The 24,947-nt window shown below is 39.5% G+C and overlaps 1 protein-coding gene across 1 annotated transcript; it reads left to right on the top strand.

The window, feature by feature from the left end:
• Positions 1 to 10,712: 10,712 nt before the first annotated feature.
• Positions 10,713 to 23,808, top strand: nod1 (nucleotide-binding oligomerization domain containing 1). The gene is made up of 11 exons (XM_079837688.1): positions 10,713 to 11,208; positions 15,581 to 15,755; positions 15,846 to 17,649; positions 17,737 to 17,820; positions 17,899 to 17,982; positions 20,465 to 20,548; positions 20,660 to 20,743; positions 20,824 to 20,907; positions 21,004 to 21,087; positions 21,570 to 21,653; positions 22,372 to 23,808. Exons 1-11 carry the CDS (start codon positions 10,975 to 10,977, stop codon positions 22,442 to 22,444), a joined length of 2,874 nt encoding a protein of 957 aa, XP_079693814.1. The 5' UTR covers positions 10,713 to 10,974; the 3' UTR covers positions 22,445 to 23,808.
• The last annotated feature ends 1,139 nt before the right edge of the window (positions 23,809 to 24,947 follow it).

Raw genomic sequence — 24,947 nt, 5'->3', positions numbered from 1 at the left:
ACCCAGAATGCCCTTTCTAATATGCTGGTTCGAAAATATGTGAAATAAGTAGGGCTGCTCCCGACTAAAGTTTTTTCTACAGGACTAGTAGTTGTTCATTTAAGCCATTAGTCGGCTAAGCACTTTTATTAATTGAATTACATAAATATAAATACTGGAAAGAATTCTAAACCATAATGAGCATTTACGTAATATATTAGCCTATTCCGCACTCAAGCGCACGCATAAAGCTTGCCACAAAGAACCGGAAAAAATAATGATTATAAATGTGTCAAAAATAGCAAGGAGGCATTTTAATTGTTTATTAATAATCTCCGCAGTGAACATGCCAAGAGAGAAATGCAGTTTTGGTTCATTTATGAGATGCGCTGCAGTTCACGTGCAATGCAGGTTATCGCGCCGCCGCCTCCATGTCATGATTGTTGTCTGCTATATTTGCTTATTATTTATTAAAACCTGGTTGATGAAACATTGATTAAAATTAAAATACATTTTATACAAAACAAAATTAACTAGTGATGCACCGATCATGATTTTACATGGCCGATTCCGATACAGATTTTTTTCAAGAAAACTGTCCGATTCCGATACCGATTTCCGATTTAAAAAAAAAAAAAAAATTTTACACAATAAAAGAATGAAAGTATACATGAACAAGATGTTTATTTGGTATTTAACAGGCTAAATTGGCTTTTGGCTAATGCAAACAAGTCCGCAATCTGAAATTAACGGGAAATTGAATTGGAAATTAAAAGGCTGAAAGGTGAAATTAAAGGCAAGAAATGCATATTCTGCAATCCAAACAAAGATGTTACTTAAATCAGCATTTGTTTTTAAATTCAGTGTAAAGAAAAAAAGTCTTAACCAGTGAAATTAAATAAAACCAAAGTATATAATTGTTCCAAAATGTTAAATCAAATAATGTTTAGTGCAACGAAAAAAACTAAGATGCAACAGCAGGTGCTTTTTAAATCAAATGAAGTCAATGTAATTTTAAGGTAAAATAAAAGGTAACACTTTAGAATAATGGTCATTAGTTAACATTAGTTAATGTATTAACTAACATGAACTAACCATGAGCAGTACATTTGTTACTGTATTTGTTCATCTTTGTTAACGTTAGTTAATATAAACATCACAGTGCATTAACTAATGTTAACAAGATTTTAATAATGCATTAGTAAATGTTGAAATTAACATTAACAAAGATTAATAAACGCTTTATAAGTGCAGTTCATTATTAGTTAATGTTAACTAATGTAGTTAACTAATATTAACTAATGAGCTGAGCTGACGCTCACTTATCTGCGCTTGTGCAGGCGCGGAGAGGTAAGATTGCGCAACTTCAGCTCGCGCAGGAAAGCGGCTCTTCATTCCCTTTAGCGTGTCTCGTCTCTTCCCTCGGTTCTCCAGTTTCCGTTTGTAACACACAAGTGACATGTTCGCGAATGATTGCAATATAGGCGTATGTGCACGCGGGCGCACTTCCGGATAAATCGACAGAAAAATACAAAGAAAACTGGGTTTCGGCCGGTCAACCGGTGCATCCCTAAAATTAACTTTAAAGAAAGACTTTTTACAAAACAAAACTTCAGAATCATTTCTGACCCACTCCATGTCTCCCGACATATTGCGAATCTTATGATGGTCCTATCTCATGCTTTTCACTTTTCGTAATCAACATAATGACATAAAAAAATAACATTCAATTATTTAAACTTAAATATGAGAGAGATCATGTCGGAGCGGGATTTGAGCGAAAGTCATTTTACGTTTTACCAGTGAGCGTAAGCAGTTCATGAGTTGAGCGTTTTGCCGGAAATGCAGAAATAAGCCATAATTTTGTTTTATTTGTAACTCTTTGGTAGATTATATATTTATAATTTCTATTACATTACTACTGTTACTACTAATAAAACCGATGCCCAAAAGTGCGTGGGCCCTTAGCATCATCCTAACTTTCCCCCCCTTAGCGGCGCCCCTGAGGTCGGGGATTTGAACAATATTCTTAACAACCCCTTCCCTTCTGATTTTATTGGACAACATGTGAAACTTGTCACATTTCACATTTAGCAGTTTAGTAAAACTTCCCAGCTAACTGGGAACATTCTCAGAATGTCAGCTAATGTTGTGGCAAGGTTCTCTCAAAGTTCTCTAAAACATTTGTTCAAAGTTATGTGGTCTTTAATAATGCTGTAAGCAGCCAAGTCTATTACTTTAAGCAGCTGATGGCTGCTGGAAGGTGCTTGTTAAAGGACGCGCTTGTTTGCATTTTTATTCACTGCAATGTCCACACCAAGTTAATATGCTTACATTGTAGATTTATTTTACTGTGACTGGTCCTCATTTCTAGTAAGCAAGAGCCCAACAAACAGTCAATAAATCCACAGTTCCAAATCCTTCACCAGTACAGATTTCCTCAGCATGGCATATAATAACAGTGTAGCATAGCTTAGCGGTCAAAAACTGTGTGCACCTTCCCTCCAGCAACACATGTCACCTAAAGGAAGGTTCCTACCTATATTCAACCACCAATTACCCAAAAGAGAGACCCCTACTGGACACACACTTACATAAGGTTTAAAATAAAGACAAAATGGCTCTTACATACCGGCCCCTAATTGGGATGAATCAAACATACCAATTCCCAACACATAACAAAGAGCCACACATAAATACAAATAGTGATACTTATCACAAAACCCCTTAGCCCACGGACTCGTGTAAAAAACAAAGCTTCGCTACAGGCCTGTCTATCACACTGGTTTTAGTTTGTAAACGGACAGAGCGAACCAACCCCTTTGTGTCAGGGAATGTTTCCAAAACTCTTCCGAGTGGCCAGGAACCTCGAGGTGCTGTTGGATCCATAATAGTCACAATGTCCCCAGGCTTGAGGCTATTCTTAGTTTTATTCCATTTCTGCCTCTCCTGCAGCAAAGGTAAGTATTCTCTGACCCATCTCTTCCAAAAGAGATCAGAAATGTATTGGACCTGTCTCCACCTTCTTTTTATGTACAAATCATGTGCATCAAACAATCCAGGAGATAATGTCGGTTTTCCTTTCAGCAACAGAATATGATTAGGGGTCAGAGCTTCAAGATCCATTGGATCATCAGACAATTTGGTGATTGGTCGATCATTTAAGATGGCCTCAACTTCACACAAAACTGTATGAAAACCATCGTCATCAAGCATCTGCTGTTGGAGAACTGCAGTGAGGATTTTCCTCAACATGCGGATGACTCGCTCCCAAACCCCACCATAATGGGACCCAGCAGGAGGATTGAAACTCCACTTAATGCCCTTCTGGCATAAAACTCCTTGAATGTTAGCCTGATTCAATGATGCAAGTGCCTCCTTAAGTTCTCTCTTTGCCCCAATGAAATTTGTACCATTATCTGATAGAAGATGCTCCACTTGTCCTCTTCTACTAATAAATCGGCGCAGAGCATTAATACAGGCATCTGTGTCAAGAGAAGTAGCCAATTCAAGGTGAACTGCTCTGCTGGCCAAACAGGTGAAGATGACACCATAACGCTTCGCTGTGCCTCTTCCCTTCTTCACCACTATTGGTCCAAAATAGTCAACACCCGTGTTGGTAAATGGTGGATGGTCCGGCAGAATCCTCTCCTTGGGTAGGTCAGCCATCTTCTGCCCCATCATCCGGCCATTATATCTTTTACAGAAACAACATTCTGCTATGACCTTTCTGACAGCTGAGGTAGCGCCTGTAATCCAATGCCTCCTTCTTAATGTAGACAACATGTGGTTACGCCCACTATGGCCAAGCTGTTGATGTAAATCCTTCAGTATGAGGGTAGACACATGCTGATCTTTAGCTAGGAGTAATGGATATTTTGTGTCTTCTGGTAAAGAGCCTCGTGTCAGCCGCCCTCCGACTCTCAAAAGCCCATCATCCAACCATGGGTCCAACTTATAAATGGTACTCTGCTTGCTTACTATATCCTTTCCAGAAGACAAAGCAGCGATCTCCTCAGGGAATCTTTGCTGTTGGCAGTAGCAAATTATAGCCAGCTCAGCTTCCATATGATCTTCTGCTGACAAGGTTTGTCCTCCTGTTGCACTTTTAACCATCCGCCTCTTTTGTACCAAGGCACTCTGCTTGTTGGCATCAGCATTATCTGACTCCATCCTCTTGAGAGTTCTTCTCAACAATAATATCCTCTTCAACCTAAGCAACCAGGCAACTGCTACTCGAAGTTTCCTCCAATCTGAAAAGTAAGCCATCAGCCAATCTGTACCCCTCAGTGAACCTTGAGTAGTTACCACATTTACAACAGCTTCTTTCTTAACCTCGAGGTCATCAACCCATGCTGCAGTGTGCACAAGATTTTTGGGCCAATCCTCTTCTGCTTTGTACAGAAACTTGGGACCTTCTATCCATCGGCTTTTCTTAATAAAATCTCCAACTCTCCTTCCTCTGGATGCATCATCAGCTGGGTTCTCCTTTGAGCCAACATATCGCCACTGTGATGTCTTTGTGCCTTCTCTGATAATAGAGACTCTGTTTGCAACGAAAGTATGAAAGCGCTTGTCCTCATTCACAACATACTTGAGCACTGATGTGCTGTCTGTCCAAAAGACAGATTCTTGCAACTGGAGTCTCAGCTCTTTCTTTAACATCAGGTCAACACGAACAGCAAGCACAGCAGCAGTTAACTCCAAACGGGGAACAGTGATGACCTTTAAAGGTGTTACTCTGGCTTTGCCCATGAGGAAGGCAACATGAATGTCACCGTTGCTATTCTGGATTCTAAGGTAAGTGACCGAACCATACCCCTGTTCGCTTGCGTCTGAAAAATTATGAAGCTGAGCATTTACGCAAGACCCACAGCTTATGGGCTTAACGCATCTCTCAACTTTAAATTCAGACAGTGCATTCAGCTCCTTCAACCACCTTGTCCAGTCACGCAAAATGTCGTAGGGCACAGTCTCATCCCATCCTACATTCCTCCGACATAACTCCTGTAGCATGATCTTAGCAGGTAACACAACTGGTGCCAAAAACCCAAGTGGATCGTATACTGAGCTGGAAACAGACAACATCCCACGTCTTGTGCAGGACTTCTCCTGGACCTCCATTTTGAACTTAAAGGAGTCAGTTTCCGCACACCACAGCAATCCAAGTGCTCTCTCAACAGGCAGGCTGTCCCTGTCCAGATCCAGCTCCTTCCACTCTTTGGCTCGGTGCTCCTCGGGAATGGTTTGCAGGACAGTGCGCTTGTTGCTACTCCATTTTGTCAGAGTGAAACCTCCTCGTTGACAAAGAATGGAAAGGTCATTAACTAAACAAACCGCTTCATCTTCAGAAGCCACACTCTTAAGGCAATCATCTACATAGAAGTTTTCTTTGAGAGTTTGAACAACCTCTTCTCGGAACGCAGATTGATGATCATCTGCTGTTTTTCTCAAAGCAAAGGCAGCACAACTCGGAGAGGAGACAGCCCCGAAGAGATGGACAGTCATGCGAAACACTGCCACTTCCTTTGTAAAATCTCCGTTCTGCCACCACAAAAAACGGATAAAGTCCCGGTCCTCTTCTGCCACCCGGACCTGATGAAACATTGATTGAATGTCACCCATGACCGCTACAGACTCCTGCCTAAACCTCAAGAGGACTCCAATCAATGTGCTTGTGAAATTGGGACCTTGTAAAAGGACTTGATTCAAAGATGTTCCATTGAATGCAGCACCACAATCAAAAACCACCCTCAAGTTCCTCTTCTTGGGATGACGTACACCATGGTGAGGAATGTACCACACCTTTCCGCTCTCACATTTAAGCTGATGTGTGGGCACTTGCTCTGCATATCCCCTTTTGATCATTTCATTTACAAATGATACATACTCCTGATAAAACTGATCATCTCTCTGAAGTCTCCTCTTCAATCCAAGTAACCGCTGTTTTGCCACAGAGAAATTGTTAGGAAGATACACATTTTCTTTTTTAAATGGTAACTTCAAGGTATAATGGTTGTCCTGAAGCTTGGCAGAACTCTCTGCAATCTCCAAAAATCTAATATCCTCTCTTGACAATCCTTGCTCTTCTGCAGCTCTTTCATTGAAGTCATGGTTGTATTGTTTAAACAACATCTCTTCCAATCTACACACTGAAATCCTGTTAACCACTGCAGAACAGTCTTCAGCCTCAAAGCTACCTGAATGCAAAGGACCATTAATAACCCAACCTAATGCCGTTCTCATAGCATAAGGGCCATCCCCATGGCTGTTTATGACTTCCCAAGGCTCTAACATCTTAGGAGCGTTGTTTCCAATCAACAAATCAACGTTAGCCATTATGCGAGGAACTTTAACCTTTGCCAGGTAAGGCCACTTAGACAAATCTCCTTTAGACACAATGTTGTCAGAACTTACAGGCATTTGTTTCTGTGTGAGCGTTTGTGGAAGCTGATAGAAGATGTTACCATCAATACCAGACACTTCCAAACCTGAGAGTGCATATGCTGATACAACTCTTTCCTGTCCCATTGTTTGTAACAGAAACTGAGTTCCTCTACCAGAAAGATTAAGCCGCTGCATAAGACTTTCAGTACAAAAGGTCGCAGAACTGCCAGGATCCAGGAATGCATACGTCTGGATTATCTGATCTCCTTTACTGGCCTTGACTTGAACTGGTAAGATAGAAAGCAGACAGCGATCCTTTCCGGCCCCTGTATGACCACATGTTTCGGCAGATCCTACAAACTTGCATGCCTCCGCCTCCTCTGAACTGGCCATATATCTGTCAACATGAAGCACAGTGGGATGGTGCCGACTACATATCTTACAAGTCAACCGCTTGCCACAATTACGACTCATGTGCCCAGCACTTAAGCAACCAAAGCAAAGCTCTTTCTCCTTTAGAAAGTCCATCTTTTCCCTCTGCTTCTTCTTTTTGAATTGTTGACAGTACTCCAATACATGATGCTTAGCACACCACACACATAATGGAATCACTTTAGAACTGTTTGGTAGCAATTCTGTCCTCATATTCTTAGAGGTTTCCTCAGATTCCACTGGTGCAATGTTAGTGGCAAAGATGTTTCCCTTAATTCTGCCTTCTGGACATAGCCTTGGTCGATTAACAGGTCTTGTGATCGTTGGCAAATCCCTAATATCACCAAACAAGGGATCCATTAGGATGCCCACCTGCCTTTCAATAAAATTCACAAGATCTTTGAACAAAGCTCTACATTGAGTAGTTTCCAGAATATTATGTGCGACAGTTCTCCACCGCTCTCTGAGCTTGAAAGGCAATTTACACATAATAGCTCTCATATTGCTTGGCATATCTAACTCCTGAAGGTAATGCAGTTCCTCAGTGACATTGCAACAACCACGCAAAAAAAGGGCATATGATTGCAAAGCATTGACATTCTCCCCTTTTATTGCAGGCCAAGACAAGGCTCTTTCCAGATAAGCAGTGGCAATCTTATACTTATTGCCAAAATGTTCCTGCAATAGCTGTTTTGCCTTAGCATAGCCAAGGTCCGGGGTCATGTGCAAGCAACTACGTACTAAATCTTGTGGCTGCCCCCTGGTGAACTGTTCCAAGTAATACAAACAATCACTACCACTTGTCTTCTCCTCCACTCCCTTTTCAAATGCTCTGATAAACGAAACATACTGAAAAGGATCTCCATCAAATAAAGGTAAATCTCTGGCTGGTAAGGAGGAACAACGTTGCTGTTGGACAAGAGCTGATGTTATTTCAACTTGCTTTTGCATTATAGTGCCAATGTCACCATACTGACTCTGCATTTGTGGCTGAAGAATCATTTCAGATGCTTGTTGTCCATGTTGAACTGATTTGTCTCCTAATGCATGCTGAGCATTCCGCCTTTCTGGGTCCATACATTCATGCCAAGGCTGCTGAAGAATTTCCTGATATGGCACAGAAGAAGATGCTTGTTGTCTATGTTGAACTGATTTGTCTCCTAATGCATGCTGAGCATTCCGCCTTTCTGGGTCCATACATTCATGCCAAGGCTGCTGACGAATTTCCTGATATGGCACAGAAGACATCAAAGAAGGATCCACTGCTGGTACTTTGTTTGCAGTTTTACTATAGCCAACAAGTTCAAACTCTTCTGCCATTGGATTTAAGATAGTTGCAGATGCTTTCCTTTCTTCCTTTCCCAATTGAGACTTAACAACATGAGAGGCATTAGAAACACTGCGACTTTCAGAGGCCTTTAGGACTGCAAGTTTAGCATTGGATTCTGCTAGCATTGCCTTTAGTTCCAGTTGCTCCTTTTTCCTCTTAATCATCTGCTCTTGCTCCTCCAAGTCTTGTCTTTCCTTTAAAGCTGCCATACGAGTAAGCAGTGCAGCCTTATTTGCCTCGGCTATAATTCTGGCAGAAGAAACACTACTGCTTGTACTCGTTTTACTTGGATGTCTACTACCAACATTTGAAATACTGTCATCTGGATTGACCCCATCAACATTGTCATTCATGACTTCAGCTGTAGTACTTTCAACATTTTCAGTACGTGACACCCACATTTTGACTTCAGAAATACAATCATTATTCACAATCATTTTTGCCTTAAACCATGTGTCATGTTTTTCCTTCTCACTTTCAGGTAGCATACCCATCAAACTACCATGAATACCTTTTACTTCATCACACAAATCCAACAAATCAACAAAAGCACTTTGCACCTCTTTTACATTTCTTTGTTGCATCAGACCTTGTATCTTTTTCCTTAAATTAGTAGCTTTAGTTAATACAGATTTTCTATCACTCTGCAACCTTTCAACCTTTTCTACAAACGCTTTAGGAGTTAATTTCACAACACGTTTTTGTTTGTCCATTTGAACATCAACATCAGTAAAAACACTAGTGTTCAACTGAAGCGCTTCCATTGGCATGTGCTCAGCTTCAGTAGTCTCCATAATCTACCGTTTTCAAAGCACAATCAAAGTAAAAGGTGAATCCAGTTCGCACAATTATACTCTTTGACCACCAATGCATTGGATTTATGTCCCCATGTTGTGCACAAAAAGTCAAAAAAGATGGCCATTCAACAATAAGTAGCGCTACTAAACATACCTCTTCACGTTGGGCGCCATATGAACAAAAAGCTCCCTTACTGACAGTCGTAGAGCAGCTCCGGTGCCTTTCCACGCGCTGGTAGATGATCCCTGACCCAAAGCAGAGACGCACACATATAATCCACAGATATGCGATGTCCTCCTATCACGGCTGCAGCTGATCTCAGATGTGAATGAAATCGATGCAAAGTTCCTCCAACATTCCAATCAATCTCGTTCAACAAATGACGAAACTCCAAAGCAAAAATAGGTAAACTCAGTTCCTTTTGAGTAAATACATAGTTTTTGACTAATTGTAAGCAGCCAAGTCTATTACTTTAAGCAGCTGATGGCTGCTGGAAGGTGCTTGTTAAAGGACGCGCTTGTTTGCATTTTTATTCACTGCAATGTCCACACCAAGTTAATATGCTTACATTGTAGATTTATTTTACTGTGACTGGTCCTCATTTCTAGTAAGCAAGAGCCCAACAAACAGTCAATAAATCCACAGTTCCAAATCCTTCACCAGTACAGATTTCCTCAGCATGGCATATAATAACAGTGTAGCATAGCTTAGCGGTCAAAAACTGTGTGCACCTTCCCTCCAGCAACACATGTCACCTAAAGGAAGGTTCCTACCTATATTCAACCACCAATTACCCAAAAGAGAGACCCCTACTGGACACACACTTACATAAGGTTTAAAATAAAGACAAAATGGCTCTTACAAATGCCCTCAAAATGTTAGCACAAAAACATAATTTATGTTATTTGTTTTTATCATAAACGGCCAGTTGGATGTTTGCTTAAAGTTTTTTTTGTTTTTATGTTTCAGAATGTTTAGATGAGGGTTTTCAAACTGCAGGCCACAAGGGAGTGCTAGGGGGTCCGTGGAAAAGTTGAGAAAAAGCAGTATTTAAGTAAAATAAATAATAAATTAATACATTTGATTAAAATAAATAAAATAAGGAAATTGAAATAAAATGTAAAAAATAAATAAATTAAAATTAGATTAAACTTAGTAATTTAATAAAACAAATTGAAAAAAATAAATGAAATTTAAATAAATTAAATATTAATACATTTGATTAAAATGTATTTTTATTTTTTGATAGCTAAATACATGTTAAAAACGCATGCAAGTTAAAAACGCAATGATGTAATGTATGCTAATAGAAACGAAATAGTTTAAACAGCTATGATTTTTCACAGTATTAATTGGGTCTTTTTACATAAAAATATACAGCTATCTTTTAAATTTTAGAATGGGTGTCAAAATCTATTTTTGGAGGTCCGTGGCATCTAAAAAATTGAAAAGTACTGGTTTAGATAACATTTAAATGTAGAATTTCCCCATTATGTTTACAAAATGATAAAATGCAATGTTCCATTTAAATGCAACATTCGGTTTTATAACTAAAGAACGTTAGCAAAACGTTCTTAGAACATATTTTTGGTAAATATAGACTTCCAGCAACAATAGGCTACCCATAGAAAAAATAGGAATCATGACTGATGGATTTTTTTCATTTCTCTGACCTCGCCACACAACTCTCATACTCAAACCATGTTTAAACCGACACAGCAGAAATTGGCATATCCAGGGTGGTTCTTCTCACCAATCCGGGTCATATTTCACGTTAAATTTCGCCATGGTTTTAGTTTCACTTCCTAGTTAACATGGAAGGTGAAGTCAACAACATTCAGTTCAGTCCGTTTAACCTCGCGAAGTTTCTAGAGTTCGCACAGACTTTCACTCTCCGTTTCCTTTTGAGTGAGGACGTTGAGATGGCTAAACTTTCTTAAAATACAGTAGTGTCATTGTAAAACGCAACCGTCTTCTTGAACCTCGATTTTGTTCTCCCCGACAATGACGCGACTTCTGCGGGAACTGCCCGGTTACACCCTGCCCGCATGTCTGTAAAGAGACCGGTTCAGGTTAGGGTTGACCAGCTGCGGTGTCCTGCTGTAAAATGGGGTCTTACAAGAATGGGGGGGTCCCACCTGAAGCTGCTGACTTCACACCGCGAGCTGCTGGTGGAGCAGGTGAAGAACACGCAGTGTATTCTGGACAATCTCCAGATGAACGGCTTCATCTGCACTGAAGACATCGAGATTATACAGCGCAGCGCCACCAAAACTGACCAGGTACAACACTAATGTCTACAGTAACATGAATATGATAATCATTTAGTACATTATTCTTATATCAGTACTGCCATTACTGATTTATGTAATACTGTAGGCTACCTGGTAGTACAAAAATAGTACAATATTTATAAAAAAAAAAACAGAGGTGGAAAGTAGTAATTACAAATACTTTCATTACATTACTTGAGTACCCTTTTTTTATCGACTTTTTTTTAAGTTGCCTATAATTAAATTAATTAAGTAGCCTATTCAGTTTATACACTTTAAAAGTTTTTTTTGTTGGTTTAACTTAAAAAAGTAAGTACAATTTTGAGTTCATTGAAATGCAAAATTTGAGTTAATACAATGAAGGAAATTGGTTTAATAAATAGAATCTCAAAACATAATTGTATCTGAACCACATAAATAAATAAATAATGTTGTGATAAATCATGAAAATAGCACAATTTGGCATGTTCCACTGCATTATTACAAATAAAACACACAATTACGCAATATGCTTACAAAATATTTTAATAATATTTGAATAAAGGGTATGTCGATTCTCAAATGTTCATTGTATTAACTCAAATTTTTAATTTCAATGAACTCAAAGTTAAGGCAACCTGGTAACTTACTTTTTAAATATTTTTTTACAGTGTAGCTACAATTATTTATAGAGCAACAGGCGAGCTGGCATTTAACTGGCACTTTTCCAAATTCAACTGACTAATAAAAATATGGACGACGCGACTTCATTCTCTTCCGCTGAAGTAATTGAAGCCTCCGGAGGTCTGAATATGGCGCTGACATCTTGCGCAGTAGAGAGCAGGAAGTACAAACGCGATAAAATGTTAAACCGCTTTGACGTTCACTTGCTGGCGTTACTTAGCATATAGACCCTTTTCACAGACTGTGATGACACGTTTTAACGGTCATCAGTATTGTAAATCCTGCAACGTTTTTTGTATTTTCATTTTTTTTAAATGTCTGTACATTTATAACACTAATACTTTGTATTTTATTACTTTTGCATCAAATTACAAAAAACAAGTTACCGCTGCTTTGAGGGTGTTTCTAATACAGCGTCTATGAATGATGGAAAAATTAACATATTTCTCTCTTTTGACTGCCGTTATCAATCTCACTCAATTTTTCCCCTCTTTTTGAAAGTTGTGAAATCACTACTGTGGTGTTTTTCTTTTGCTATTTGAGCAAATGGGCACACACAAAAAAAAATTCTCATTCTCAATCTCATTCACAAATATCCACCTGTTTCCGGGGGGCGCTACTGTAAAAAAAGAACGTGGGTAAAACTTCCGGTGAGGCGGCGGAAGTAGAATACCAATTGTATATTGTGTGCTAGTTAGTGAAGTGTTTTTCCGATCATTGGCAAGGTTTCAAAATTATAATTTGACTTTTTTTTTTTTTAAATCAGATGGTGCAACAAGGGTTAAGTGAAGGTTACTGTGAAGCAACATGAATGACACACACTAGTTTACACTTCAATTTAGTAAATTTATTAGTTAATTAATAATCTTCCACAAAAGCTGCTGCATGACTACAACAGCGTCCTGGCCCTAATACATGAACAACCCGCTGTCTGTACTTCACCTGTCACTGACGCTAGACCCATGCCTTGTGATGGGATACGTGTAGGCTCAGGCTCGGCTGAATGTCCGCTTTTAGATCGTTTCCGACAGACACTGATACGCCTCTGAGCTTTTCAAATTGCTCATTGCCTTACCATCACAGGCTACTGAATCTAGAAAATAGCTAAAAATGCTACCATACGTGAATCAAGGCCACTTCTTCACGTCATTCTCCCAACCAACTACCGCGGAGGGCAAAGGTACTGTTGTTTCACCCTTTTGAAAGTTCGTTGAGGTTGTGTTCCCACATCGTTAGCAAATTTGGATCGCTTGAATGACTGTCAACTGTTGAATGTCAATAAGCTATGTTTCCATCCACCTATTTTTATGCGCATTTTGGGATATTGCATCAAAAAATGCTGAATGGAAACGCCAAGATGCGCATGAATTCTATAAATCCCTAAAAACCCTACTATGACGACTTCTGCTCTTAGAAACCCGGAAATGTGAAAAGGGTCATTTATTGCCCGGACGGTACAAGAACATGCATGCTCTTAGTTCAGTTAAATGGTAAAGTTCCCCCTCTTTAACTTAAAGGGGTGGTAAACCACGATTTCACTATTCTAACTTTAGCTAGCGTGTAATGTTGCTGCTTGAGCATAAACAACATCTGCAAAGTTACAACGTTCAAAGTTTAAAACAAAGGGAGATATTTGCTTTTAAAGAATTCCATTTCTAAGAACTACAGCAAACGGCCAGTAGGCGACTACACACATTCCTCCAGGGTTGGTGACATCACCAGGCTCAATATTTACATAAACCCCTCCTCTGAGAATATTAAATAGGGGGGTTGGGGGCGCCATTTTGTATCGCGGCGCTGTTGTGGTATAGTTAGGCTGGAGTGTTGTTGCCGCGATGCCGAGGAAACGCTGTTATATTCATCTGGATTGCAGGTCTGGGGTACTTGCTCTGTTCAACCTTCATAGGGACAGGGGTGCGTTGCAGAGCGTTTAACATACAGCATGTTATATGCACATGTGTATGAGACAGAAGGGAACAGGCGCGTGCGGGGCTCCCGCAGCACATCTCACGGAGGAAAACTTCCATCTTCGCGAGTTCAATGCCGGATTTGCACAAAGTCAGCTGCATAAGACAAACACTGCCAGTGCGTGGATGCACGACGCGCGCGGGGCTCCCTCCCGCAGCACATTTCACGGAGGAAAACTTCCACAATGTTCGCGAGTTCAATACAGGATATGCACAATGGCTTGTCCTGAAAGCTGGATTTACAAACAGAAGCTGTTTACGGGCCACAACCTGTAAGTCTGATTTATTTTTCATCGATGTGTTTTCCTGTAATAGGTTGTACATTGTAGCAAGGAAGTAAACAGATGACAACACTGTTCTGCAAACCAGTCTGTTAAATGCTCATTCATACTTAACGTTATCCGACGAACACCTAACGTTACAAACACTGACGTTAAAATCTCAACAGCGAACTTGGCATTAGTGTAAATGATTCTTTGATTAGAGCTTTTATGTGTTGTTTATCTACAGGCATGCTAAACATGGTTCTGTGTGTGATTTGGCTAACTTACTAGTAAAGCCAGTGTTTTGGGTTAATAGTTCTTGCGACAGATATTTGGCTATAATCGTTCTAAAAATACAAAAGTAACAGTGCCATTCAGTAGCGATCACTATAGATCCGCAGTCTTTACTCTCGAGGACTGAACAGGTTGAACAGGTTCTGCTCGATCATCTTCACTAAAATGTTCTGGGTCTGATTCGGGCTCAGATTGGTATGGTTTTATTGACGCCATCGTTTCTAATACTGACCAAAGCACAGCCTCCGGTAAAGGTAAGGGGCGTGGCGTTTCCGACAAACGTGCACTGCGGTTAGCGAATCACAACACACTGGGCCAGCTAACCAATCTGAGCCCATTGCGTATTTTTGAGGGACTGGCTTCATACAACCCGGAAAGCATCAGACCGTTTTACAAGGAGGGACAGAGCAGTGTAGAATAAAGGTCAAATATATGAAAAATAATGAATTTTTTTTTTTTAAACGAAGCATGAACACATGTTACAGTGCACCCCACAAACACAATCAAGCCTTCAAAAGAATGTGTTTTACCACCCCTTTAATGCAGTTAAACTAAGCCCCGGTTTCACAGACAGGGTTTAGATTAAGCCATGATTAGGCCTTAGTTCAATTAGGACATTCAAGTAGCTTTTATAAACGTGCCTTAGAAAAAAAAGGTGTGTATCTTGAGGCAAATCAATGCACTGACATATTTTAAGATATGCCAGAGCAAGTTTCTTTCAGTTAAAACAGCACAAACATGCATTTCAGTTCGGGACTAGGCTTAAATCTAGTCTGTGAAAACGGGGGAATATGTATGAAGCAAACTGCTGAAATGACGTAAACATTAACAGCAACATGGCCGCCAAGTAAACAAACTTTAAGGGACTTTGATTTTATTCAGCTGTAGTGAAATCTGGATGCCTTTGTCCATATAAGGGATTTCCTGGAACGCTACTTTTCAGTACTTCTACTTATACTCAAGTTAATTACTTTTTAAGTAGCAATACTTTCATTGAAGTACAATCTTTTAGTACTCTTTCCACCTCTAAACTTAACTAAATTATATATTATATAAAATGTATATTTATATTAACATTTTGTTTTATATTACACACACACATCAACAACTAATTAAATGAAATGTAAGCATTATGTCTGACAATGGCAAATGAATTGTACTACTTACAAACTTGCCTCATTTTTGGACATGCAGGTACGCAAAATTTTGGAGCTGGTTCAGAGTAAAGGAGAGGAGTGCTCCGCATATTTCATACACATTCTTCATGAAGCATACGATGCTTACATTGATCTGCGGCCTTGGTTTGATGATATCCAGTACATGCCAGTAGACACTATTAGTGCCATACCAGTTATTAACACAGACCCGAGTGAGTTTTTAATTTAGAATATTTGCATTTAAAAATATTTATGCACTCAATTTATTTTTGGTACGCTAACGTTTTTGTGCATCTTTGCAGTAAGCAAATACTGTGAGAAGCTCCGATGTGAGCTGGGAAGGGACACTCAGTTCATCACGTCCTACTCTAAAAGTGAGGAGACGCCGCTGGAGGATCTTTACATGGACACACAGATGGAGGTCCTGAACGACAGAGGTGAGAGCTTGGGATACTTACAGAGTCTGGATGAGCTACTAGGAGACGAGGGAGTCTTCAACCAGCAGGCAGAGACGATCTTCATCACCGGTGACGCTGGCGTGGGCAAATCAATCGTCCTTCAGAAACTGCAGAACTTGTGGTCGCGAAGGGAGCTGAAGACGCGCGCAAAGTTCTTCTTCAAGTTCAGATGCAGGATGTTCAATGCCTTCAAGGAGACGGACGAGATCTCACTGAAGGATCTGATCTTCAAACACAATTGCTATCCAGACGGAGACCTTGATAATGAGGTCTTCACCTACATCTTACGATTCCCAGAGACGGTGGTTTTCACCTTTGATGGATATGACGAAATCCAAATGGAGTCCGACTTGGATAACGTGCCTGAAGTGGTTTCTCCAGAAGAAAAAACTCGGCCGCTTCTGCTCCTCATGAATTTGCTTTGCGGAAAATTGCTCAATGGTTCTCGGAAGGTTCTATCCGCGCGAAGCGGCACCGAGATCCAAAGCAGAGTGATCCGGAAGAAGGTGTTTTTGAAGGGATTTTCACCTGAACACCTGAAGAGATATACAGCTCTCCATTTCCCAGAGCAGGAACACCGGACATTGGTGATGGATCAGCTAGATGCCAACCCTCACCTCTGCGGCCTTTGCTCCATCCCGTTGTTCAGCTGGATCATCCTCAAGAGCTTCAAGCATTTTCATTCGGTTTATGATAACTTTGAATTGCCAGACTCTTGCATCACGCTCACAAATGTCTTCTTGCTCCTTTCTGAGGTCTTTCTTGGCCACTCGACTGCACGGCCTGGTCTTTTGAAACGGAGCACGAGGTGTCCAGCGGAAACCTTTAAAGCTGGTGAGCAGAAACTTTCGGCCTTTGCTCGACTAGCCTTGCAGGGTTTAGAAAAGGGTGGACTTGTCTTCAGTATGGAGGAAGTGATATCCTGTGGACTGGATGACGAAGACCTTCAGTTTGGCTTTCTGAGGCCTGCTTCGCATTACGATGCACGCGGAGGCTCTGCCACCTTCGAGTTCCTCCACGAGACCCTCCAAGCCTTCTTAGGAGCTTTTTCTCTGGTGCTGGACTCCAAAATCTCTCCCGAATCCATTCTAAGGTTCTTCTCCAAATGTGAATACAAGAAGAGGTCTCATCTCTCCTGCTTACCTTGTCTGGGAAGGTCAAGACCCCGAGATAAAGACCCTTTCCAGACCAATTTCCAATTCACCAACTTATTTCTATGTGGTCTCTTGTCCAAACCCAATGCCGCACTCCTAGAGCATCTCGTTCCACCAGCATCCTTGAACCTGAAGCGCAAGACGCTCAAGTTCTATCTGTCCAACAGCGTGCGGACTCATCTTAAGGGCCTCCCTCGGTATCCATCCACAGACATTGATGGCTACAAGGTGCACGCGATGCCAAATTTCTTGTGGATGCTGCGATGCATCTTTGAGACGAACAGCGAGAATGTGGCCAAGATGACGGCCAACAGCATATCGGCAGATTACATTAAGATCGCCTTCTGTAACATTTACTCGGCTGACTGCAGTGCGTTGAACTTTGTCCTCCACCACCGTAGGAAGCACCTGGGAGTCGACATGGACAACAATAACATCAACGATTATGGCGTGAAGCAGCTGAGACCCTCTTTCAGCAAAATGACGGTCATAAGGTAAGAAAAGCCAGGCAGGGCTTAGCTTTACCCAAAGCTCATACAGTATGAAGAATTAGAACGACAAATGACGTTCCTACCTTTCAGATTTTGTGTGAATCAGCTCACAGACAACAGTATTGAGGTTCTGGCAGAGGAACTCATCAGACACAAAATCATTAAGGTCTTGGGGTGAGTTTATCCGGCCATCTTTGTTTTGTTGTTGGGTTTTATTTAGGCCTCATTCTACCCTGTTCTCTGCATTTACAGCCTTTACAAAAACCACATCACGGATGTTGGAGCCAAACTAATAGCAAAGATCATTGAAGAATGTCCACACTTGACGACCGTCAAGTAGGTATCACAGGAACATGATAGCCTGATACCCTGATAGCACATGTACATGTCACATGATCATTCAGAAATTATTCTAATATGCTGATTTGCTGCTAAATTATTAATAGGCAACGGCTAATAGCAACAAGATTCTATTAATGATGTACACCTCGTTGTTGTTGTACATTAAACGGTATGCAATAATAACAGTGTAAATTATTATATTTATTAAAATTATTAAATAGATGCCGCCTTATTGGGGCAATAAATCCCTCCCTACACCTACCACTAACCCCAAACACTATTATTAAACAAATGTTAGACACTTTATTTCCACTTTTCTCATAATTTCTTCATTTTTATTGAAAATAAATGCCTTTCCAATCTGATATGTGATGGGAAAAGGGAGTACAGCAAGCTCGGCAAAAGGCGGATTCGAACTCGGATCGATTTGTGTCAAAACTTTCCGCCACATGCCTTACCCACACTATTGCTACTGTTGACAATGCAGCGTCTTCCATAATTTTGTCTGGCCCAACCAGACGTCAGTGGGCGGAGTCTGCCAACAAGGCGGGCTATTTGCACTTAGTGTAAATAGACACTCCGTGATTAATGATGGTTTTAATTATCATCAAACAGCTGTGCTCATTTCTCAGGATTCTTTAGAAAGTATTAATTAAAAGTGGAAAACTTATTAAAATCTTAAAAATCTACATTATAAAAGTCTTTACTGTCACTGATATATATTTTTAATCAATTAATTATTCGTTTTTTTTTTAATCTTTCTTAAAAATATCATACAAAAGTTTGGGGTATCATGGTTTCCACAGAAATATGAAGCAGCACAACTGTTTTCAACATTAAAAGGGTAACTAAACCCCTGCTCAGAGCTTAACTCCACCCACTGGCAATTTTTAAAAAATGCTGGAAAAGTGGGCAGAGCCCAACGGAGACAGAGGGGACGAACCGAGGGCGGGGCTGAGCGGAGGGCGTGAGTGCCTGAGACCCGCAGTGACGGATTGATTGACAGCTGTCTGACTCGCGAGACGCAAAGATGGAGAATGACTGGAGTGACGCCAGCTTTGCAACAGAGCGGTAATTCTCCTACCTTCACCTGAAGTGGAGGAGGGTGAATTGTCTGTAGACACAGACCCAGAGCCTTATCAATGCGAGCCGCAGCTCAAACTGCGTTAACTCCCGATGCCGACGATGCTAGTGAAGCAGCAGCGCAAGAGAACTGACCTAATCTATGAACAGTCAAGTCCTTACACTGAATGCCTCTAAAAATAGATGAGATATCTGATATACATACGATTTTCATTCAAATGAACTGAATCAATAAGCAGCGCAGGACCAATAAGTTAAGCCCTAAAAGCCTATTATAAACAGATTTCCTCAAATAAGTTAGACAGCACGTGTTACCGCGGCAACCACTTGCGTGTCAGGGTTTGAAAGCGCGTCTCATGTATGAAAATGATCTGTACACATGACGGGCGGCAATAATATCGCAAGAAAATCCTGAAGTGTACTGACAGCTGCATTATTTAACCGTATTTTCTTCAATACAATGTTAAAGTAAGTGTCAAGTGAGTTTCATTCATAATGTCTCTACTTCATGTAACATGACAGTTCATACTGGAGTGAAGCCGTTCTCATCATGTGATTGGGGGAAACATTTCTGAGGGCGTGGTGAGCTCGTGCCAGGGGCGCGGATACTGAGCCGTTGGAGGTACCATCCTACGTCACGATGTACCACAACGTCCAATAGGAAAATTCAACTGCAGTAGCCACCGTTCAATCTTAAGAGGGCAGCACTTTGGCGGTTTTACACCATATTTTATAGAATTAAAACACTTTATATTCAAATGTCAAAACATTTACTCGAATCAATGAACAGCATTAATAAAGCCACAGTATTACAGATCATTAACTAAAAAAAGTTGGTTTAGGGTTTAGTTACCCTTTAATAATAATAGGAAATGTTTCTTGTGCAGAAAATCATCATATTAGAATGATTTCTGAAGGATCATGTGACACTGCAGACTGGAGTAATGGTGCTGAAAATTCAGCTTTGATCACAGGAATACATTACATTTTAAAATATACTCATAACAATTATTTAACAATAATACTGTTTTTACTGTAATTTTGACCAAAAAAAATGCAGCCTGGCTTTACAAAAACTTTAATTACAAACTTTTTAGCAGTGGTGTATGGCATTAAAAATAGATTGCGGCAAAAAAAAAAATCAGACCATGATGTTAACTTTTCAACTTTTTAACCACGTGGCCTGTCATGTGAATTCTTTCATTGCATTTTTTGGACTCTCCACCTTACAAATCATTACTCTGGCATGCACTTGTTTTTTAAATAAGATAAAAAATGGATTGCAATGCTTTCCAGATGATGCACACTTTTACACGACTTGTACACCAATGAACACATGCTCACTGGGTATATAGAATAGTTCATCACAGTCATATACATTTGTTTCCCATAGGCTCGGCTGCAACAAAATCACAGGTGTGGGTGGGAAATACCTTGCCAGTGCTATTCACAAGAGCAAATCCATCTTTGACATAGGGTAAGACTATTTAAACCCCATCTTTAAAATGCAACTGCCATACTATCAAACAAAAAAAAATGCAAGTCTACCAAAAACTATAGTAAAATTGGTCAAATGAATTGGTTGTAGAATGTGGGGTAACACGATCGGTGACGAGGGGGCAGATGCTTTTGCAGAGGCTCTAAAGAATCACCCCAGCCTCACCAACCTCAGGTAAGTCTCGCAACTACTGATACATATAACTGTCTAACAAAGACGAACCATCTGAAAATGATTATTGCATTGCTGTTTAGTCTCTCCGCCAACGGAATTACTTCTCACGGTGGAAGAAGTTTGGCAAAAGCACTGAAGCAAAACACAAGCCTTCACATCTTCTGGTACAACAGAATGTCATATTTCTCATATGCATATGAAATAAACCCTTTTGATGATTGTTCCCAGACCCATGCTCACAAAATGTGCTTATTTTTCAGGCTGATACAGAACAAAATCTCTGACGATGCAGCGTCAGACATTGCCGATGCCTTCAAGGCCAACTCTGCTCTGACACATCTGATGTACGGTTGATTATACCTCAGTAATGCACAGTAATATCTCTAAAACTGTTCCACATGTTTCGCATATGCACAAGTGGCACTTTCATTTCTGCCTTTACAGCATTCACTTTGTGCAAATGCAATGATGCAAGTACTATTTTATTGCTTTGCTCAACAGAAATTACAATGACATTTCACTGTAGCATATTTATGGACATCAATAAAGGAAATACTGTAACTCAGAAATCAGAAAGCTCAATGCATGTCTACAGCAGATGCCAAATGTGTGAAACAAGTTTAATGGTTAGTTGCAACCTGTGTGCTGTAAAACTGAACATACATAAAGGCTCATAATACATGGTCACTTATTGACTATTAGATCAGAATATCATTGATATTTTAATCAACATATAATACATATAGACTTTATGCCAATTGAACTTCAGAGCAAATATTTTGCACACTGACCTGACAGATTGAATAATCTATTCAACTCTCTTTAGGCTAATTGAAAACGAGTTGACCATTCATGGAGCCAAACAGCTGTCTGAAGGCTTGACAAACAACACTACACTGAAGGAAGTCAAGTAAGATCTGTGACCTAGACAGTTGGCATTATGTCAAGGCATAAAAGCTGTAATACAAGATTATTCTGTCTTCAAAGACAGCTTGGTTAAGTCAAATTTTAAGGCACTCATGAAGCTCTACACATTTACATTTATGCATTTGGCAGACGCTTTTTTACAAAGCGACTTACAGTGCACTTACTATATAAATGATGGTCGAGGTGAGAGCAATGTCAATACCCAATATTTTTATACATTGTCAATATTGTTTTTACCCAGTATTAGTATGTGTGAGGTGTATTTTATTGCATTAACCTGGCAACATGCTCATGGCAAACTCAATTGAAAATATAGCTGGAAGCATCAATCATGGGATGTTCAAGCACTTTAAAGTCTTTTAAGCACATGCGTAAAAAGTTTTTTTTAAATTTTTTTTAATCCATTCCACTTTATAGTGGAAAAATATTCTTTAGATGATTAAAATGTTCTTCACGCAAATCAAAAAATGTTCTTTTTGAGAAATGTTCAATGAGAGGTTCTTCAGGGAACCAAAAGTAACTATGGCATTGCTGCGAAAATCCCCTTTTGGACCTTTTTGTGAGTGTAGTTTGTTCCAAATCACACACTATCTAGCCAGCTCACCAGATCTCAGATCAGAGCCTTAGCTTTCCTTCACAACAAACCTTACACAAGCAGATTCCAGTTTCACAAGTTTCCGCATTTTCTGATTTGTTCACAGTATTAAAGGAAACTGCGTTTCTGAAGAAGAAGAACAACTCTTTGAGGGCGACAAGAGGCTTCGCTTCCGCTGAGAAGGAAAAGTAAAACACGTGATTTGAGAAAAGACTGAGAGAAAAGAAGGAAGTTGGGGTAATGCCACAGACATTGGTTTACTTCAATAACAGAAGCACCATGAGCTGTGAAGGCAACACTAATTCAAGACATGCAGGTTTATTACAGTTGCTCTGTCATGAGTTTCATACTAAAGCCAGAACTAAAATCAAGGCTGTGATATACTGTATAGATGAAAATAATGAATGTCATTTTATATATATATACACTCAAAAATAACTCCATTTAAGCGAGGGCAGGATTTTCATCCAATAAATGTGTAGCCACAACTCATAAAAACAATTCATGCAATGAAATGTAATTGAGTTGGTGCAACTCAATTTGATCTACAGTTTAAATGAAATTGATACATTTATAAAATGACTTTTTATGCATGTCAAACTTAAATTAAAACATTTAGTTTCATTCATATGAACAAATAAGAAAAGACTGGTGTGCCCACAGCCTAAACACAGGCGACCCGCTTCTGCATAATGGTAACCGTAAAATTCAAAAAACATTACAGAAACATAACTGGACATTAAACACTAAAATTAATACCAACATCTTTCCCTTTACTGAAAAACACATAAAATAACACTTTGCTCTCCTAATGCAGTCCCTTGCTAAGCATGCTGGGAACTACAGATCCACTGCCCAGTTAGTTATGTCAACAAAAATGATTCATGTAGTTATAACACAAATTAATTAAATAAACATCAGTTTTAAGTATATTAGGTTGATTGAATCCAATTAAATTAAGTTGTGACAAAATGTTAACAAATTGTTACTTAGCTCATTTGAACTAATTAAACCAAATGAGGCAAAAAATTAAAGTGTATTTATTGTGTTTATCTCTGACAATTCTGACTTTATAGCTCACAATTCAGGATTTATATCTCACAACTCAGACTTTATATCTCACAATTCACTTTATTTCTCACAATTCTGACTTTATATCTCACAACTCTGACTATAACATGCAATTCTTTAAAAGTCCAAGTCTGAGGGGGAAAAAAATACTTTTTACTCACTTCCATAGAAAAAGGTGACACTTGTGCACATATAATGGCGCTTTTTCAGTTCAGAGAAAGAATTATTAGTCATTGTATTCAATTAGATCATTAAAAACCTGGTAAATAAGTAAAATTTCAGCTCTATTTCACACACGCACACAGAAAGACATCCAGACAAATATTTAAAGATCTGTGCTTCAAAGAGTTTGCTTTTTTTAATTTCATTATCTCTGTACATAGTTTTTTACATATATGGAATGTTACAATATCTCTAAATCATTAAAAAAAACAACTTTATGATCATCCGCGTGGTCACTGTTAACACACATACACAAGCTCCTGTTTGTTTCCTTTGCATCAGGTTCTTCTTAACAGCTGTAAGGATGAAACTAGATCAGATGGATCATTACCTGATGGAGTTCGGTAGCACATTAAACAAACAAACAAACAGAGAAGACACTCCATCTTCTATATCAAAAGCTTTTGACAGTCACTGATCCAGTCGGATGTATCGGGGCTCAGATCTGCTGGAAACAGGAGTTCGCACAAAGCAGCAAAATATGAAAGAACATCATCAAAAAATTAGAAATGTGAATTTTTTATTTACTTAACTGATATGTCATAAAAGGTGTTTTGCAAGTGGTCTGGTAAGGCTTTTTAAAAAATAGTGGTGTTTCCCATGCGACGTATGCAATGATGTTATCTATCTTCTGTTACGTGACCAGCAAACCAACAACGGCATCTTCCAGCTGTGCTGGTATGACTGCAATGAACCAGACGTGGACTCGCACCGAAACCGGTTCTCATCACCCTCAACATACACGATTTAGCAGCATTTTAAAGCTATTATGGCACCTCTGATATGCCGGGCTGTGCTATGGTAATACTCTGACAGTGGGAACACTGTGAAGAACTTCCTCAGTATTTTTGAGAAAATCAAAACTAAGTGAGTTCATGCTCAAAACAAGATCAATATCTGCAAATGGGGTAAGAAAAACAATATTGTTTTCCCTGTGTGAATTAAGCTTATTTTTCTGACCTCATTTTCCTAAGCATTAACTCACTTAATTTTGAAACATTTGTCAGAAAAAAAGGGAGAGTTCGCCAATTTTTTTTAATTCTGTCATCATTTACTCACCCTCAAGTTGTTCCAAACCGGTACGAGTTTCTTTCTTCTGAACACAAAAGAAGATATTTTGAAGAATGTCGGCAAACAGTTGATGGACGCCATTGACTTCCATAGTATTTTGTCCATTCTATTCGGTTGTTAAGTCTGAAGTCACGCGGCAGCGCTTCATCAATTAACAAACGCTCTCTCTCATACCAGAAGAAAAACAACAAACGGTGCCAATATACACACACAATGTGGTGTAATACTACAAAATCATAATCATAACCTTAATCTCCATACCAAAATTCCAGATGGCCAGACAGTGATTCATCTTTTATAAATCGTTAAAATATTCAT

This window comes from Gobio gobio (genome assembly GCF_949357685.1).
Source record: "Gobio gobio genome assembly, chromosome: 15".
NCBI lineage: Eukaryota > Metazoa > Chordata > Actinopteri > Cypriniformes > Gobionidae > Gobio > Gobio gobio.
Note: the sequence above shows the minus strand (reverse complement) of the source record. Positions and strands in the feature narration are given on the sequence as shown.

Coding starts and splice junctions, on each gene's coding strand:
- nod1 (XM_079837688.1), top strand. CDS start 10,975: ATGTCTGTAAAGAGACCGGTTCAGGTTAGGGTTGACCAGCTGCGGTGT. Junction 20,744..20,823: donor CCCAGCCTCACCAACCTCAG/GTAAGTCTCGCA, acceptor ATTGCTGTTTAG/TCTCTCCGCCAACGGAATTA. Junction 21,654..22,371: donor ACTACACTGAAGGAAGTCAA/GTAAGATCTGTG, acceptor ATTTGTTCACAG/TATTAAAGGAAACTGCGTTT.